The following is a 19,967-nucleotide window of genomic DNA, read 5'->3' as shown; positions in this document are numbered from 1 at the left end:
ACATTTGTTTGGGTTTTTTTTTCAACAAAATTATCTTATTTATAAAAAACCAAGTTAAAGAAAAGATGAGAGCACAAAAATAAAAGAAAGTTGAGTTATCATGCAATATTTGTAATGATAAATTTTTATAAAAAATTTATATAATGGATTTTAAAAATAAAAAAGCTAAAAAGAAATCAAAATTGAGTGTGATATGATACCTAAATTAATATTTTTTTAAAATATCAAATTAAAAAAACAAAAAAAAGAAAAAATATATTTTAAGTAATCATATCAAATGAGTCCTATATTAAAGAAATTTTAAAATATTTTTTTAAAAAAATTAAATATTTTAAAAAAGAATAAAAGAAAATTTAAATAATAAAAAGATAAAAAAACGAAAAAAGGAACCTAATGATTTTAGCGTGTGGCATACCCGTAGTTCTTAAAAAATAAATTATAAAAAATAATTTATTAAACATATATAAAACGAAAAAAGATAGAAAAAATAAACATGTGATATGCCATTGGTATTAAGTGGATTTAAAAAAAAAGATTCAAAAGAAATCTTTATTAAATTTTTTTAAAAAGGTTAAAAATAATAAAAAAAAGGAAAGTAAAAAAAAAAATGTATAAATGGATCTCACGTATAAAAAATAAAATTTTAAAAAATATATATTTTATAATTTTTAAAAATATTATTAAATATTTTTTTAGAAAAGAAAAAAGTGAAAAAATAAAAAATTGATATAACTCGATTCCACACAAAAAATAAAATCTTTAAAAAATATATTTTTTATAATTTAAAAAATACTTATTAATTATTTAAAAAAAAGTTAAAAAGAGAAAGAAAAAATAAAAAAAAAATTGGTTTCAGTGGATGTAATACACAAAAAAATTAAATCTTTAAACTTTAATTTTGGAAAATAGTTATTAAATATTAAAAAAAAAAGTGAAATGTCGCATGGCAATTCGAAGGAAAAACTGTATACCGTACAATATCTTTAATTGTACCGATGAATGTAATAATTTTCAACCTTCATTAAAACTAAAAAGAATTAAAGGTTTGACCCGACCCGATTTCAACTTGGCCATCTCTAAAGTCTAGCCCATGTAAAAAAACCTTCTTTTTTTTTTTGATCTCTTTCTTTGCTGGCTTCCTTAAAACCTCTAAAAACCACAACGCCTGCCGCCGGCTCTGAATCGCGTGAAATTCAAAGGTAAATTCTTCTTTCCATTATTTATTTATTTGTTATTCCTTTCTTTCTATTTGTTTCTTGATTCCTAGAAGCAAAAGCTTAAGCGAACATAGGAAACAAAAGAAGAAGAAGAAAAATGGAGTCTCTTCGAGGAAAAAACTTGTAGCGATAAAGATTCGAACTGTTATCGTTGCCAAGTGTGAATTTGATTGATTCATGATTTTTTCTATTTGGGTTTTTCTTGTCCTGTTGAATTGTGGCTGCTTTTTCTTTTCCTGATGAAAATGGGCTATGTTTTTGGACTAAACTGTAGGGAGAATCAGAAGTGGTGGAACTTCTCTTAAATTTATTTTCTTTTCTGGGTTTTATTTTAATGTTTCTCTGTGGTGGAAAGCTAAAGGGTAAAGACATTAAATGGTGAAAAGTAAATTTGTTGTTGAGTTTTTTTTTTTTTTTGTTGAGAATAAAATGGCAATGGGACTGATTGTCGATATCTTTGGCCTTTATTTTGGAGATTGGATGTTGGGAAAAAAGATTCAGCTTTACGTGAAGATGAAATGATATATAATCCTATCACTTGATAAAGCTGTTTTTGAAATGTTTAGATACAAAGAGGAAAACTTGCATTTAGTTTCAAATACTCCTAGCTTTGTACTTCTAAATTGCTTAAGGAATAATTTTGTGGCTTCAAGAAGAATTTTTCTAGTTTGTTTGAGGTGGTCCTTTTAACTATCTAGTTCTATTTATCAAATTGAATATTTATTTGCTTTGGCACTGTTACTTGCTGAACATTTATGTTAATAGTATTAGTGTTTGGTAAAATTGTTTGATTGACTCTTATGCAACCTAGTGGTCATCAGATCCATGGCTTCAGAGAATTGGTTTCAGGTTCTTATATTTTGCTTTCAACATTTAATGAATCCAAACTTATGTTTTAAGTCTTTGTGATGTTATTATTTGTTTTTCTGAAGTTTATTTGACGTGTGGAAGATAGATATGATTGTATTTTGGTGACCTTTACCTGAAATTGTTCTGTTTATCTTCTTTAGTTTTATCATTGTTCATGTTAGTCTTGTACTTGAGATATTCTTTCTGAATTTTTTATCAAAATTAAGATTGTTAGAGAAGCATATTTGTTGAATAGACCCGTATGTTGGTAAAATGGTGTTTCCATTTTAAACATTTCAAGCTCTTTTTCCCTATTTTCTTTTGAGTTATAATACACAAGTACCGACGTTCTCTTCACTTGGCCAGCTATTTTCGGTAGGTTTTTCCATAAACCTGTGATTTCTAATCATACTAGATAGACTATTGTTGTGGTTGTTGTGCATTTGCTTTCACAATATTGAGTAATTGGATGGTGTAAAATGTAAATGTGCTGATAGTGGTACTGTAATGGTCAAAAAGGTAAAGTAATAGACATTAGCTGCTGTTTGTTGTTGTAACATGATTCCTGTTATTATGGCCTATGTTGATTTTCTTTGTCTTTATGATGAAATTTCTGCATTTTGCTTAAAGAGCATAAGTTCTGATTCTGTTTTCGCTGATGTGTTTTCTGGCATCTCTTCTCATGTCTCTCTCACATTATCTTAGATTCACATACTACCTGAGAGAATGGGTGGGTTGCCCGTGCAAAATACTTCTGCCTTAGCTTTGCCTGGCTTGCAGCAAAATCAGGGGTCAGCAAAAACAACTTCTGGTGCAGAATCAAAGCCAAAGAAGAAAATTTGCTGTGCTTGCCCTGACACAAAAAAACTCAGAGATGAATGCATCGTGGAGCATGGTGAAGAAGCTTGTGCAAAATGGATAGAGGCTCATCGTATGTGCCTTCGCGCAGAGGGCTTCAATGTTTGAGATTGGTGGGAAATTTTATAGAATGAAAACACTTTGAGGCACAAACTATTTACCAGGGATTACACAGAAAATGATTTGAAAAATCTAGGAATAAATAAAAGACAAATTTTCTTGGCAATTGGTGTTGGATTCATCCCAACTGTCCATTTTCTTGTATTCTTCTTTTATGAGGTTACTTGGCTCTATAGAATGTATTGGAACTGTCAGAATACTTCATGATTCAGGATATGGACAGAGTGGTCTCTCTCTTTTATTTCTTCTGTACTTGTGTAACTTGAACTAGTCAAAATTTTGACCAAAAACAATTGAGTGTACACTTCGTGGTAAGAATGGCAACTTGGTGACAATTTCATTGATAATGACAGCCAGCCAACGTGGGGAAGAGATACTTGTGGTTCTCGTTTTCTTTATATCTTTAATCTGGTCTGTATCCCTTTGTAGATTACATTGAGTCCGGTTGATCAGAGCACAGAAATGATGAAAATAGTTTTCAGGATTGAGCTATTTTCGTAACCCTTGGTTAACTGGTTATGATTCCAGAAAATGAATTCAAGTCCCAAGATATAATCAGTCTGCAACTTTTTTATTTTTAATTTTTTTATGAATAAGGCCATAGCCTAAGGACAAAAGAAGTGATTGTAAGTGCTGATATTCGAATTTTAAACTTATTGGATGTTGGTTAAACTTTGGATTCAATCAATTTGTACCTTTATCTTCTACAAGCCAGCCGGTGGGTTCAGCATTGGAGTGTTTAGTTTTTTCATCTTCTTGATTCTTGAAGTTCCTCACAATTCACCAGCTAATGGTGATAGAGAAGCTTCATGAACTATGGTTTGTCTTATATGTTGAATTTTAGGTCTACTGTTCTTATTATGTATTTCTCATATCAATAAGCTAAATTTATTGTTTTTCACTCTGCAACTGCTGCAACTTTAAAACCGATAAATGCCTTAAATTTTTTATCCAGTAAAAAGGAAATCACAATCTAGGAATAAGAAAAGGGATTGTAAGTGTTGAGATTCGAACTTCAAATCTGTTAAACGTTAAGTTTTTGATATATGAAGCTTCAAGTTACTATCTTTTTGAAGCTTGAAAGGCAGCCTCATATGCTTATTTTGGAGTTTCATTGTTAAAAAAAAGATTATCAGAATCAAAATACAGAAAGGGTTATACTAATAGTAATTCTTCATCAACCAAACAAGGCCATAGACATGGCCATTACATCACAGTATATAAGGAGACACAAACATGACCGACAGACATTAAAACACACAGAAAACAACAACAACAAAAGACACAAATTATTCAACCCATATTATTCTTTAGATCCCAATATTGCCATGAACGAAAACATCATTGTTTTATGTTTGCTTAATGACCACATGTGCAGTTAGTGCAGCTGCAGCTAGCTCCGCACTTGCACTTGCCATCGTTCTCTGCTGTAGCCTCGACCACAACAGTGTCGATGTAGCTGCACAAACAACACAACAGCTCATAATTAGCATATCTATACGAAGTTTCTTTGAAAAGATCAGAATTTTTGAAGAGCAAAAGCATACCTCTTCTCAGTCTCAATGACCAAGGTGTTTCCCTTCTTCCTGTAGCCATAGAAAAAGCAGAAAAAAGACTTAGTTTCAATGATATTGATTACAAAAAGTTTCCGCAGGTTCAAGGTTCTACTTGAGGAACCACGGGAAAAAGTAAAAGATATTAGATGTTTTCTTTCGAAAAGGTTTTGTTCAGCCTAAGAGTAACATGTTACCTGAAGCTAAACCGAAAATTAGCCTAGTTGGTTCATATAGTTACCGTTAAAAGAAAACATCCAATAATTGTGAGATTTAAATCTTAACATCTGCAGTTCCTTCTCCTACCTAAACTATGGTCTCTTTTGCACTAAATAAAAACTCATGAAGATCATGAACATAACAACATAGTCCCAAACAAACACTACCCTAGAACGAGTACAGCTGAAAGTTTCTGAAGGATTCATGTATAATCGATTACTTACGTGCACTGGCTCTTGTCAGAGCAGTCGCAGTCGCCGCACTTGTCAGACATGGTGGGTTTGGAACGTGAAGAACTGAAGGTTTTTTGAGTTTCTAAAGTTGTTAGCTTGCAATGGATTTCGCTATATCTCCAAGCTATGCACCATGATCACGTATTTATAGAAGAGGAAGTAAACACGGTGCGAGCGTGGTGCCCACATAGGCATGAGAGAAGCACACGCCTCTTGAGGATGAGTCCGAAGGAATCTTGATAATGGAGAGGCCTTTGCTTGCTATCCTCCGCTCATGTCAATTTCATTTCTTTTTATATATAAGTATATATTTATATATATTAAAAAGAAAATGATATTATCTTTCTCATTTTAATATTCTCTAGGAGAATTTCTTTTCAAGATTGATATGAAATTTCTTAGATGCTTGAAACATATGATTCGATCAATTAAAGTTGGAAAAATTTTATAAAAAAAAAATTTTCAACCATTAAAGTTTAAAATTTAATTTTAAACTTTTGAATTCTCAATTAAACAAAATAAAATTTATATAATTAGAAAATATTATCTTCTTATTATATAATTTTATATTACATGTATAAAAAAAATTTTAAAAAACTCAAAGTTAGAACAAAATTCAAATGATCAAAGGGTTTTATAGTTTGTGAAAGAGAATTGATTTTTGAGCATAGACATTAATAGCACCTTATCTTGGCCATAATAAATATAGTTTAATAAATTTTACTTTTTCAAAGTATTTTTAGTTTTATATCTAAATGCTCTTAGGCATAAATGCCTCAAATGTTAACCATTCAAATGTTAAGCATCTCACTTTGAAAGATTGATGGAGAATTTCTCTAATTTGGTTCATATACTTAAAAAAATATAAATTCCTTTATTTTTGACTGATCGAAAGCTTGGTGAAATCAATTAGAAAAGGTGCATAAAGTTGACTTAAAATTAATTAATTTTACATTAAATTGAAAACTCAACTAAATCTGAATATATAAAATTATTATTTCATACATACATACATGGACTCCAAATTAAAAAATTGGCTTTTTTTATTTAATAATTAATTAATTTTTAAAATGTTCTTTAATAAGGCATTTGTTAATTTTATTTATGAAGTTTAAAAATTCTATTCCCCATTTAGTTTGGTATCTTATGTTATTTAATTGAATTTTATGGTTAATAACCTAACAATATATCATGTTTTTCCCCATAAGAAAGATTAGCTCATGTTTTTTTCCCTAATGAGAGAAGCTTAATTTGTAGGGAGTTTATTCCTACTTGTTGCAAAAATAAAACGAAGAAAATGTGATGAAAATCAATGATGAAAGAAATAGCTAGAATGAAAAGTCCAATTGCTCTTTATATTTTTCCTTTGAAGTGGATTGCTAATATTTGCAAACAAAAGCCTTCTTGGTGGTTGTGGACTTTATAATTTTCATATAGCAATTGCTTCTTCCATTAGCCAACTTTACTTTGAAATCTCTTTTGTCCTCAAACAAGCATAGCCTCACATGCATGTTTTCAAGCTTTTTATCCACAAGTAGCATATGGAAAATCATGGTTGTCTTCCTCATTATTACTTTTTTTTTTTTTAATTTCTCCACCTTACATGTCTATATCAATTGTTTTGTAGGATTGTATAAAAAATCAAACCCATTTTGACAATTTGATGAATAAAATATTGGTTTGCAATCTATATTTATGTTTTCTATCAAAAATAAAAGTCTATCTATGTATACACCGACACACAAATGTTTTAAATTTTTTTTTTTTAAAAATCAATTATCAAACCAAATAACTATATTATGTTTTTGAAAAAAAAATCAATAATCATGTAATTTGTTGATATAGTATAGTATTGAAATTTTAATTCAAGTGATCAAAGATCAATATTTGACAATTGAGTATAAAAAAAGATTAGATTAGTATACATAAAATTGAAAAGTAATTAAATCAATTATGAAAACAAAAGTGAAATTTACTTTAAACTATATATGAAATGTAAAAATTTATCAAATTAGGTTTCTGGTACAAATAAGTAACCCATCGAGAAAATAGGCAATGGTATGATGGCTATGGTAAAGGAAAACTTCCCAACAATTAAGTGGTTTTGAGGGTTCACTTTCCTTCACCCTTTGAAAGGTAACTTGCACACTAAAACATATATTTTATGACTATGATTGGTCTTTAATAAATGGAAGAAGAACACACCACAAAACCAAAAGACCAAACTAGCTCATGTTGATATGATTTTTAGAACTTTAGTATTGGTTTTAAACATAACTCTTGAGTTGTTTTCCTAAGTTTCTATTTTTTTTCTATTACATATAATTTTTCTTTTAAGTTTCGTTTTTTTTGGAAAGTAATTTTTTAATACAGAAGAAGCTGTAACATTAAGAAGAATAATTACTAAAATTTAAATCTTGAACATATTAAATGTCATATCAATAAAAAAAAACTAAATACCACCTTTAAAAGATATTTGCATGAATTAATTAAGATAAGCCCCAAATTCAAAATAATTTCATTTTCTAAAGAGATTAAGTTCCCTCACCTACTCTTCTCATACTTCTAATTATCTATTAGGCCATTCATAGTTGGTCAATTTTATTGGGCCAAAATCTGGTATTGGCTTTTCTTCTTGGAGAATTACACCCAAAAGATATTCACTCTAGGTTTATTATCTCCTCCATAGGCCCAAAGATTGCCACAGCCCACTGGCTTGCCATTGTTTAAAAGATTTTTTTTTTTTTATAAATTTCTTCCATTGTTGTTTATACAAAACAAAATTTCTTTCTAATGTAAGAAAAAATAATTTTTTTATGCATTGAAACTATGATTTTAACTATTAATTGCAGTATTTAAAATAAAGAAAAGATTTGAGCATCTTTTGGGGTTCTTTGATGACTTTTTTTACTTTTTTTTCAATTTCTCATTGTCCAAATAGGTAACCAGTTTTTTTTCTTCTTTTCATTTTAAAATTTGGTTGTTGAAATTTGAGTGATTGTTGTGGCAACTATAGTGACTACTAATTTCCCTCTGCCTTTATTTGTTAGGGAACAAATGCTTGGAGGTGCCACAATGAATAGTTAAGAAAATAGGTCCTTCTTTTGCCCCTTGTTACAAGGGTTTAAAATAACCATACTATTTGTCAATGTAGTAGGCATGCTTGGTAAAAAAATTAGTGATTAATGAGCATGTGTTCTCACTTGAACTCATTTTTATCCATGAACTAAAACCAACTTTCAAATACTATTTGTGTTGGGCCTGAAATGATAAACATAACAATGTAGAAGTAATATATCACAATAAACCTACAATAATAAATAACAATCAATAATCATTAATGCAAAAAAAATAAAGAATACTAAGATTTATGTAAAAAAATTTTTTAGTGTAGGGTAAAAAATCACGGATCATTAGAAAATTTTTATTATTAAATAATAGATATACAAAGTTCTCCTCTAAGTAAAATTATAGCTAAACAACAATTAGAGAGATAAACCTTTTCTTTTTTACACTAAAACTAGTCCCTACCTTTTTATTATGTAAGGGTTCTTTCTTGGTTAAAAGACAAATGCCCATAGTTTTTAATTAGCTAAAACAATGGGGTTGAACCCTACATATAACAATCTCCCCCTTGCCCTATTAAGAGGAGATTTATCACTATATCCGTTTTATTTTGACCTTACCTTAGCTAAGGAACCCATTTCGACTAAAATACTATAGAGTTCAAGCTTTTTCTTAGAAAATATCTTAGTTAACGTATCTGTTATATTTTCATCAGTATGAACTTTTTTCAATTGCATTTATTATTCTTTAATCATTGAACATAGCCAATGATATCTAACATTAATGTGTTTTATTCTAGTATAGTATATGTTATTCTTATGCAAATCTAAAATACTCTGACTATTACAAAATATCATATACTCTTTTTTATTTAAGCCCAATTTAAGAAGAAAATGTTTCATCTTTAGCATTTCTATACCTATTTTGATTGCTGCAATAGATTTAGCCTTCGCAGTTGGTAAGATAATACATTTCTGTAACTTAGATTGTCAAGACATAGCTCTTTTTATAAAAGTGAATAAATACACTAAAATAAATTTTTTACTATCAAGATCAGCTGTCATGTTAGCATAAATAAATCCTTCTAAAATTGGTTGTGTAGTTTCATAATTCAAGCATATTTTTGAGGTGCCTTTGAAATATCTGAAAATTTATTTCATCGTTTCTTAGTGAATTTTTTTTGAATTAGAAAAAAATCTGCTCACTACACCAACTATATGAGTAATGTTAGGCCATGTGCAAACCATAAGATATATCAAAAAATTGATTGTAGAAGAATGCAGAGTACTAGACATAGCTAGTTGCTTTTCCTTAATCATTGGACAAGATTTTTTACTCAAACGAAAATGGTTGGTAAATAGAATGCTAACTGATTTAGTATGTTACATGTTGAATCTATTAAGCACCTTTTCAACATATTTTTCTTATGACAATCATAGTTTTATAGCTCTTCTATTGCAGATAATATTCATATGAAAAATCTATTTTGTTGGACATATATACATCATATCAAAATTCTCAGATAATTGTTATTTCAATCTTCGAATTATACTAACATCTTGTCCCACAATCAACATATCATTAATATATAATAAGAGAATAATAAAGTTATTATCAGAGAATTTTTTGACATAAACACAATGATTCACTATCGTTTTTTTATAGTTATGACTCATTATAAAAGAATCAAACTTTTCGTATCACCGTTATAGAAATTGTTTCAAGCCATACAAGTTTTTTTTTAGTATGCAAACTAAGTGATTTTTTTCCTGCACTTTAAAACCCTCAAGCTAATCTATATAAATATTCTCTTATAAGTCATTATGTAAGAATGCAGTCTTGACATCGAGTTGCTTAAGATCAAGATTTAAAATAATTACTAATCACAGTACCACTCAAATGGAACTCATCTTCATAACTGGAAATAAGACCTCATTAAAATCGATGTTGAGTTTTTGAGTAAAACTTTTCATCACCAATTGAGCTTTGTACCTTACTAGCTTGTCACCATATTTTTTTTTAGTTTAAACACCAGTTATTTTTCAACTACCTTCTCCATTTTAGAAGTTTAACAAGATCACATATACCATTTTTCTACAATGACTCCATTTATTCTTTCATTACTTTTAATCAATATTTTCTATTCGAAGCAATTTGCACATCTTGAAAGCTCTTTGGCTCCTTTTATTATAACTAAAATAAAATTTGAATTTGGATACCTGATGGATAATCAGTGTTCTTTAGTAGATCTCTTAGGCTAAGACTCTACACTACCTGATATTGAAAGTTACTCCCTCTACTCAATACTCTTTGATGGAGATGATTGCTCACCCTACTCAATTCTTTCTGGTAGAGACGATTGCTCCCCTTACTTAAAATTGATAGCATTGGCTCATTACTAATTATGGCTGGCTTATTCGTATCCTTAGATTTGTCTCTTGCTGATTTCCACCATTTATGACTTTTTTGGGTGAAATCCCTATCGAAGTTGGAATATCATATTTAATACTAACTTGTGTAGTTTTCTTATTGTTTTTTAGGTCTGTTATGGTTTTTTTTTCTTAGAAGATCATATCTCTGATTTTGACTGTATTTATCTTCATTTGATCCTATAACTTATAGCTAAATTCCTTATCACTAAATTTAACAGACACACATTGTATGACTTTACTGTAAAGCTTTAACCTTTACTCATTGGCATATACATAAATGCTTTACACTTGAAACCCTTCAAGTGAAAGTATGAATGATCTTTCCTTATCCACACTCTTTTTGAAATGTCAAAGCCTAAACGAACTGATGGTGATTTGTTAAGCAATAGCAAGCTGTATTGACTATTTCACCCTAAAATGACTTTTGTAATTTTGCAATCCTTAGCATATATTTGATTGTTTCCACAATGGTGCATTTCATCTTTTCAGCAATACTATTATGCTAAAATGTTTCAGGTTTTGTTACCTCATTCATGATCTCATGCATTGAACAGTATTTTTCAAAGTCTTTGGATATGTATTTTTCACCATTATCAATCCAAATACACTTTAAGGGTAACTTTATCATTTTTTTCACCATGTAATGAAATTTTTGAAAATACTAAAATACTTGATTTTTATTTTTCAACATATATACCATATTCTTATGTGAAATATTATCAATAAAAGTAACAAAATACCTACTACAACTAATGAGTTAACCTTTATAGGACCACATACAAAAAAATAAATTAATTCTAATTTATTTTTTTCTTTAAGAATGTTTATGAAAAAAAATTCTATGATACTTACCATGCAAGCAATGATCACATGAATCAAAAAACATACTTTTGGTCAAGGATATGAGAGACTACCTTACCAAAACTTGTAACTCCTTATTGCTTTGTGTGCTGACTTTTGTGCCACAAATTTGCTGAAGCATCATAATCAACAGCATTTATTTGACTGTTGTTTAATTGTATCCATGTTTTGTACATTGTGCAACATAGTTTTCCTTTTATAAATATCATAAATCCTTTAAAAACTTTCACTATCTATTCTTTTACCGATTTTCATATTCTTCTTTATCAAAGATATTAATCGCAAGTAAGTTCATTTTTATATCCGAAATGTGTTTGATATCCCTCAAATTTAATACGTAGCCCTTACTAGTTTGTACAACAATATCACTGATCTCAATAATCTACGATACATTCTTATTTTTCATCTTAATGTAACCAAAGTTTTTTGCTTTATAAGTTATAAACAACTTTTTTTTATAAACAAAATGATATGCCTCTTCTATGTTAACTATCTACTTAATGTAGAAATCACTAACATGTTTATAATCTCCATGTCTACAAATCAAAGTAATTAAATCATTATTTGAATTCATTGTTGCAATATTGCCATAATCTGAACTTTTATCTTTTTCATCTTTTCACTCTTACTTTAAGATTTTACAGTTTCGCTTTATATGATTGGATTTACCACAATGGTAGTATTTTATTTTATCTCTAGACTTAGATCTATGTTTAAACTTATTACGACCTTTCGAATTTTGACCTCTTTTGATATTTCTATCCCTATTTTATGTGACAAGAGCTTAATTCCCAAAGTTTAAATCTTTTTACCTAGTTTTTTTATAAAGTATATTGTTCTTTACCATCTTTAATGTCACATTGTAGTTAAGAGCTGAATTAAGAATAGTCATAACTAGAGTATTTTAGCTATCTGATAATGAACCCAAAAGATACAATACTTTTATTTCATCATCCATTTTAAGCTCTATAGTAGGAATCTTGATTGAATATATCTTGAAAATTACTCAAATGCGCTATAATCGATTATCTATTCTTGTACTGTAAAGTTGTAAGCTTTTTAACAAGCATAACTCTATTTATACCTATTTTTCTTTCATACAATACTATTAATTTTTTTCAAACAGTATGGGCATCTATCTCCTATGCTACATGATGAAACACGTTGATATTAACTAATTTTCTAATTTAGCTAGCATCTTGTTGCCTATTTTCTTATAGCTTTCATTTTCATATCTGTGGGTTTAGCTGAATCATCTAATACTAGCTCATACAAGTCTTTACAGTATAAATGATCCTCCATTATATGTGTCGTAACAATTTTGTGTTCGCTCGATGAATTTGAAAATGAAAATAAAAAATAAGAGTAACCACCAATATTTTTTTAGCTAGGTGTGATTGGTCACCTATTAAATCTTAAAATTAATTAAAATTTATTAAAAGGATAATTTTAGGGTCTGCATAACAGTTTGCGTTTGAGAGTCAGTTACGTATGGGAAAGGATTAGCACCCCCACAATGCCCATTTAAAACGGTACTAATTAACTATGTGTTATCCTTTGATTTTGATAAAAAACAGTCCTATTTTCGATGCTTGAAAAATGATTTTCTTGATTTTTTTATTATTTATTTATTTAAGAAAAATAAATTAAAACCTTTTATTGAAATAATTTTTAAAATGTTCTAGTATGTTGGCAACATTGAAAGAACTTTTTCTCAGTTAGAGATTTCTTAGGCATCACTTCTCGGAATACCTTAGAATCTCATCCTTGGAGACTCAAATCTACTTTTCATAAAAATTATGTTGTGCATGCAATGCAGAATATTACCATATTGATGCATACATTTTATTCCTTTTTTAAAAATTTTATTTATTATTTTATTAATTTTTATTTTTAATTTAAACTTTTGAAGAAAAAAATTTACTATATTGAAGATTTTTCATAAATATTCCAATATACTGATAATATATATAAAAAAATCTTCTCATCTAGAGATTTTGTAAAGCATCACTACTCGAAATACTTTTAGAATCCTATCATTAGGTAAAATTTCCTTTTTTTTCTATTTTTATTGCTTTATTTTAGTTTTTAATTAAATTTTATTTATTATTAACAAAAGGAAATTTTTATTATATTGAAAAATTTTTACAAATACTCCTATACACTGGTAGTATTTAAAAAAAAATTTATTACCTAAATATTTCATAGGTATCACTACTCGAAGTACCTTTGAATCTCATCGTTGGATAAAAATTTTTTTTCTCATTTTTTATTAATTTTGTATTATTATTAAATTTATTTTTATTTTATTTTGTTTTTTTAAGTTTATTTTAAAAATTAACAAAATTATAAAAAATTTAACTACATATTTCATCATTTAATCTAACAAATATAAATGCTTTAATATGTAAAATATTAATAAAATAATATATAAAAAATTAAAAAATTTTGAAAAATAAAAAATATTTTTTTACCTGAACCGAATCAGTCTATGGTTCGGTCAATGTGGGTCCGATCGATTCGACGGTTTAGGTGCGGTTCAGCTGGACCGATCTGAGTCTAAGGGTGAGTCAGGTCGCGGGTCGGTTACGCAGACCTAGGGTTGGGTCGACAGGTTGACACGCGGATCCTGGGATTTAAAACGACGTCGTTTTGAGGTTTTATATAAACGTCGTCATTTTGGCTTTGACAATTTCTATAAAAGCCAAAAAATTTTTTTTTCTCTCTTTTTCTCTTCTCTCCCTCTCTCTTTACACTCTCAAAGCTTCTCTCTTTACTCGGTCGGAACCAGTGACTGTCGGTCATAATGGCTATCGTGGTCCCTGTCGACGACAAGCTTCGGTCGCTGTCGCTGGTGTAGGAAAATTTTAAAAAATGCCCACGAACTCCTTTTGAACCCCTGAACACAAATTTGGCCTCTTTTTCACCAAAAAACAACCAAAACGGCCTAGATTTACTCTTAAAGTTTCGGTTAAAACTTTTTTTTTCTTTTGATTCTCTTTTTTTTTTTTAAACTGACTTTGTTTTTTTCTTTATACAGGAACTCTCGACGCTGGGTTCCCCATTTCAGAGAACTGAGTTATTTTTTTATGTTTTTTTGGCATAAAGCTTTTTTTTTGCAGGGTATCCTCTTTCTTTTTTTTTTTCGTTTGATCAGTAGCTCTATTTATAGAGTTTCGGCTGTGCCTGAGTAGGTGGCACAGGGTTTGGCATGAGGGTGAACACGAGTTCTTCACCTTTTTTTTTGTTTTATTCAGTGGTAGGGTAGGATAGCTAGGATAAAATTTATAGGGTATGAGAGAGGGATAGGGAATGGTGGATAGGCATGGTGGCAGTGTTGCCGGGGAAGGCACCACTACCATCCCCATTTTTTTGTTTTTTTTTTCTTTTGTATTTTTTTGGTATTTTGGTATTTTGTATTTTGGTATTTTTTTGTATTATGTTTTTTTGTTTAATTTAATAAAAAAAATAATAAAAGGCAGGCTAGGCTTAAAAAAAAATAAAATGGGTTTCAGGCCCAATCAAAATTAGACTTTAGGCCCAGTCGAATTGAAATCAAGCCTAAAGCCCAATTGAATTAAAATCGGATTTTGACCTGATAGCCTGAGAATTAAAATTTAATAACTAAGACTTAATTAAAATCCAAACAAATTTGGTGTTTACAACTGCCCTTTTTGCACATTGCTGAAGATCAGGAATATGGCAAAGATAAAGACAATAATTTTATCCGAAATCCAAAGGAATATTTCTTTTCTTTTCTTTTTTATCCTCCTTTTTTTTTTTTTTTCGTTTGGTCAGTAGCTCTATTTATAGAGCTCTGGCTGTGCCCTGTGCTTGAGTAGGTGGCACAGGGTTCGACATGAGGGTGAGCACGAGTTCTTCACCTTTTTTATTTCTTCTATTTTATTCAGTGGTAGGATATGATAGCTAGGATAAAATTTGTAGGGTATGGGAGAGGGATAGGGAATGGTGGATAAGGCATGGTGGTAGTGGTGCCGGGGAAGGCACCACTACCATCCCCCATTTTTTGTATTTTTTTGATATTTTGTATTTTGGTATTTTTTTGTATTTTATATTTTTTTTGTATTATGTATTTTTGTTTAATTTAATAAAAAAAAAATAAAAGGTAGGCTAGGCTTAAAAAAAATAAAATGGGTTTCGGGCCCTATCAAAATCAGACTTTAGGTCCAGTCGAATTGAAATCAGGCCTAAAGCCCAATTGAATTAAAATCGGATTTTGACCCGATAGCCCGAGAATTAAAATTTGATAACTAAGACTTAATTAAAATCTAGACAAATTTGGTGTTTACAACTGTCCCTTTTTGCATATTGCTGAAGATCAAGAATATGGCAAAGACAAAGATAACAATTTTTTTTGAAATCCAAAGGAATATTTCTTTTCTTTTCTTTTCTTTTTGAAAAAGTTTTTCTCATCAAATTGAAAATGCTCTTCTCACTTGAAGTTCGATAACTTTTGAAAATTTAAAATCTAAAAAAGGCTCATCTTAGCAGAGGCTCAACAACTTTAAAATTTTATCTTGAAAATTCTTATTTCAGCATAGGCTTAATAACTTTAAAAATCTTATCTGAAAAAGCTCATCTCAGTAGAGGCTCAATAATTTTAAAGATCTTATCTAAAAAAGCTTCTCTCAGTAGAGGCTCGACAACTTTAAAGATCTTATCTAAAAAAGCTTATCTTAACAGAGGCTTAACAACTTTAAAAGTCTTATATGAAAAAAGCTCATCTCACCATAGGCTCAACAACTTTAAAAATCTTATATGAAAAAAGCTTCTCTCAGTAGAGGCTCAACAACTTTAAAAAATCTCATCTGAAAAAGCTCCTTTCAGCAGAGGCTCGATAACTTTAAAAATCTCATCTTGGAAAAGGGCTCATCTTAGCAAAGGCTCAACAACTTTAAAAATTTCATCTTAAAAAAGGCTCATCTCAATAAAAGCTCGATAACTTTAAAAATTCTCATATTGAGAGAGGATCCTCTCAGTAGAGGCTTAACAACTTTAAAAATTCTCATCTTGAAAATGGTTTCTTTCAGTAAAGGCTTAACAACTTTAAAATTTTATTTGAAAAAAACTCATTTCAAGAGAGGCTCAATAATTTTAAAAATCTTCATATGTTCTCAAAATCGAGTTCTTATCTTTAAACAAGTAAATTTCTCTCTTTTGAAATATTTTGTTTGATTATTATCCTTATCTGAATGTCAAAATCTTGTTTTTCATTAGGAAATGAAAAGTTTATGTCCTTATCAAAACTGTTCATGGATGTATGTACTGAGTGCTCTAAATGCAATGCATGTAATTCAATCAAAATTATTCATTGTAGTAAAAAGGTTCTTGAAATCTCTCACTTTTTGGCTTCTTTTATCAGAATTCTCATATGACTAATCTATTTTTAACATCTGACCGTAATATTTTTTTCTTAAAAAGTCTGCAACATCAATCTTGTCATGATTTTCTCATCTTTTTTCATTTACCTTTGTCAACCTTTTTTTTAAAAAAAAAGTAATGTTAAGATCTTTTGTGTTTGTGTTTCTTTTCATCATTTTAAGTTCAAGACAAACAAAATACAATCATAAATTTCTCTTATTTGTATGGTGAATCAAAAATATCAAATGAGAATAAAAGAATGGATAGGCATTATTTTTAAAAGAAAGATAGCATATTTCATTAGACTGATAATAAATGCATGGCAATAAAAGTGTTTGAGTCAGAACAAAGATGCCCAAGTAATGATTACAAGATAATCACGAGCAAAATATTCCCAGTTTCTTTTTTTAAAACTAAATTAGATGATTTTCTTGATTCTTTAAATTTCATTAAGCTATATTTACCTTGGTGTTGTGGGATCTTCTTTTGATGATGGTTCTCTTTTATATCTAAGTCACCTTTTTTAGGTTTTCAGCTTAGATAAGTCATCATTTTTTTAAGTAAAATATTTCTTTACAGCATTTGAATTTATTAAAGTAGGCAAATCACTTTTGTCCATCTCTGCTAAAATCAATGCCCCATCAGAAAAGGCTTTTTTCACCACGTACGGGCCCTTCCAATTTGGTGTCTATTTTCTTCGATTATCATATTAATTTGGAAGGATCTTTACCAGTACTAAGTCTCATTCCCTAAAGTGACAGGGATAGATTTTCTTGTTATGTGCTTTCATCATCCTCTTTTGATATAATTGACATGACAAAGTACTGTAAGTCTTTTCCCTTTAATGAGGTTCAATTGCTCATAATGATTTCTAACACATTCTACTTCTTCTAACTCTACCTTCATCAAGACTTTCAATAAGGAAATTTTTATTTTAATCAGTAACACAGCTCCATTCTATATGCCAAGAAGAAAAAGTAACCCTAGTAGATATTCGGACTAATGTTCTATAAGCATGCAAAGCAAAAGGTAACTTCTCATGCCAATCTTTATAAGTATCAGTCATTTTTTTAAAGATTCTTTTGATATTCTTGTTTGCAGCTTCTACTACCTCATTCATCTTTGGACGATATGGTGTCGAATTATGATGATGAATCTTGAATTAAGTGCACACTTCATTCATCATTTTGCTATTTAAGTTTTTGGCATTATAAAAAATAATTGTCTCTAAAAGCCCATATCTGCATATTATCTCTTTTTTTTTTTATGAATTTGCATATCACAGATCGAGTCGCGCTAGCATATGATGTAGCTTCTACCTACTTGGTGAAGTAGTCAATCATTACAAAGATGAATCTATACCTATTTGAAGCTTTTGGAGTGATGGGACTGATGACATCCATACCTCACATAGAGAATGGCCATGGAGGAGCCAAAACGTGTAATGTTATTGGAAGAACGTGGATCTTATCGACATAGATCTGACACTTATGGTATTTTTTAGTATAATTAATACAGCCACTCTCTATTGTCAACCAATAATAGCCAGCCCTCATAATTTGCCTAGCCATCATATAACCATTTACATATGTCCCACAAACTCTATCATGCACTTCTTCAATAATCTTCTTCACTTTAGCTGTATTCACACACCTTAAAAGTACTTGATCTCGACTTTTTTTATAGAGAACATCTTCATCAAGGAAGAAACTCATTGTCAATCTTCTAATAGTCCTCTTATCATTTTCTATTGCATTTTATGGGTATTGTTGGCTTTTAATGTATTGCATAATGTCATGATACTATGGCTTCCCATCAACTTCTTCTTCGACACCTGAACAATGTGTTGGTTCATCTTTCACATCCAACTTGATGGGTTGGATTTCAGTATTTGCATATATTTTAATCATTATAGCTAGAGTAGCCAATGCATCAACAATTTGATTTTTCTTTCTGGGCATATGTTCAAATTAAACTTTTTCAAATTGCTTGACTAATTCAAAGATGTATTTATGATACTGTAGCAACTTAAAATCTCTTGTTTCTTATTCTTCTCATAACTGATAGATGATTAGAGCTGAATCTCTAAATACATCTAATACTTTGATCTTTTTTTCGATCGTTACTTGTAGACCCATACTACAGGCCTCATATTCAGCCACATTATTTATGCAATTGAAATTTAACCTAGCTGTGATTGGATAATAATGTTCATCGAGAGATATTAAAATTGCCCCAATACCATGGCCTAAAGCATTTATGGCTCCATCAAAACACATCCTCCAAAACTTCTCAATAGGTTCATTTTCTTCAATGGCCATCACATCTTCATAAAAAAAATCTAGTTTCATTGGCTCATAATCTTCGACTGCACAATTAATAAGAAACTCGACTATCATAATTCTTTTAATAGCTTTTTGAGTCACATAAATAATATCATATTTTAAAAGCATAACTTGCCACCGTGATATCCTTCTTGTCAATGAGGGCTTCTTGAAAATATACTTAATAGGATCTAACTTTGCTATGAGCCAAATAGTGTGATAAAGCATGTATTGTTAGAGTTTTCTAGCTGTCTAGGCCAATGCACAACACATCGTCTCTAATGGTGAATAATTGGACTCATAATCAGTGAATTTCTTGCTCAAGTAGTAAATCACTCATTCTTTCCTGTCAGTTTCATCTTTTTGCCCTAGCACACATCCTATTGAATTTTCATGCATTGTTAAGTACAAAATCAAAGGTTTATTTGGGATTGGCAGCACCAACATAGGTGGATTTGACAATTATTCTTTGATTTCATTAAAAGTTTCTTGACATTCATCATTCCATTCTTTTAGATCATGTTTTCTAAGAAGCTTGAAAATAGGATCTTACTTGTAGGTGAGTTGAGAAATGAAGTAAGCGATGTAGTTTAATCTCCTTAAGAAACCTCACACTTTTTTTGGGGTATAGGGGAAGATAAGTTCTGGATGGCTTATATCTTATCCGGGTCTACCTCGATTCCTCTTTCATTGACCATAAAGCCTAATAGTTTTCCTGATTTGGCATCAAATGTACATTTAACAGGATTCAACTTCAGCTAAAATCTTCTCAACCTGTCAAATAACTTTTTGAGGTTAACTACATGTTCTTTTCCTTCACGAGATTTTATGATCATATCATCCACATATATCT

The 19,967-nt window shown here is 29.6% G+C and overlaps 1 protein-coding gene and 1 long non-coding RNA gene across 2 annotated transcripts; one reads left to right on the top strand and one right to left on the bottom strand.

The window, feature by feature from the left end:
• Positions 1-1,065: 1,065 nt before the first annotated feature.
• On the top strand, positions 1,066-3,285 carry LOC111287619 (cytochrome c oxidase copper chaperone 1-like). Its single transcript, XM_022878273.2, has 2 exons — positions 1,066-1,199; positions 2,772-3,285. The coding sequence occupies exon 2, from the start codon at positions 2,793-2,795 to the stop codon at positions 3,030-3,032; it is 240 nt and encodes a 79-aa protein (XP_022734008.2). The 5' UTR covers positions 1,066-1,199; positions 2,772-2,792; the 3' UTR covers positions 3,033-3,285.
• Positions 3,286-4,588: 1,303 nt separating this feature from the next.
• LOC149519236 (uncharacterized) lies at positions 4,589-5,164 on the bottom strand. Its single transcript, XR_016341625.1, has 2 exons — positions 5,041-5,164; positions 4,589-4,630 (listed from the first exon to the last, which is right to left on the bottom strand). It is a non-coding gene; the product is annotated as an uncharacterized LOC149519236 (long non-coding RNA).
• Positions 5,165-19,967: the final 14,803 nt, after the last annotated feature.

This window comes from Durio zibethinus, chromosome 4, assembly GCF_047325235.1.
Source record: "Durio zibethinus cultivar Kanyao isolate XHJ-2024 chromosome 4, ASM4732523v1, whole genome shotgun sequence".
Lineage (NCBI taxonomy): Eukaryota > Viridiplantae > Streptophyta > Magnoliopsida > Malvales > Malvaceae > Durio > Durio zibethinus.
This window is presented reverse-complemented; position numbering and strand designations above follow the sequence as displayed.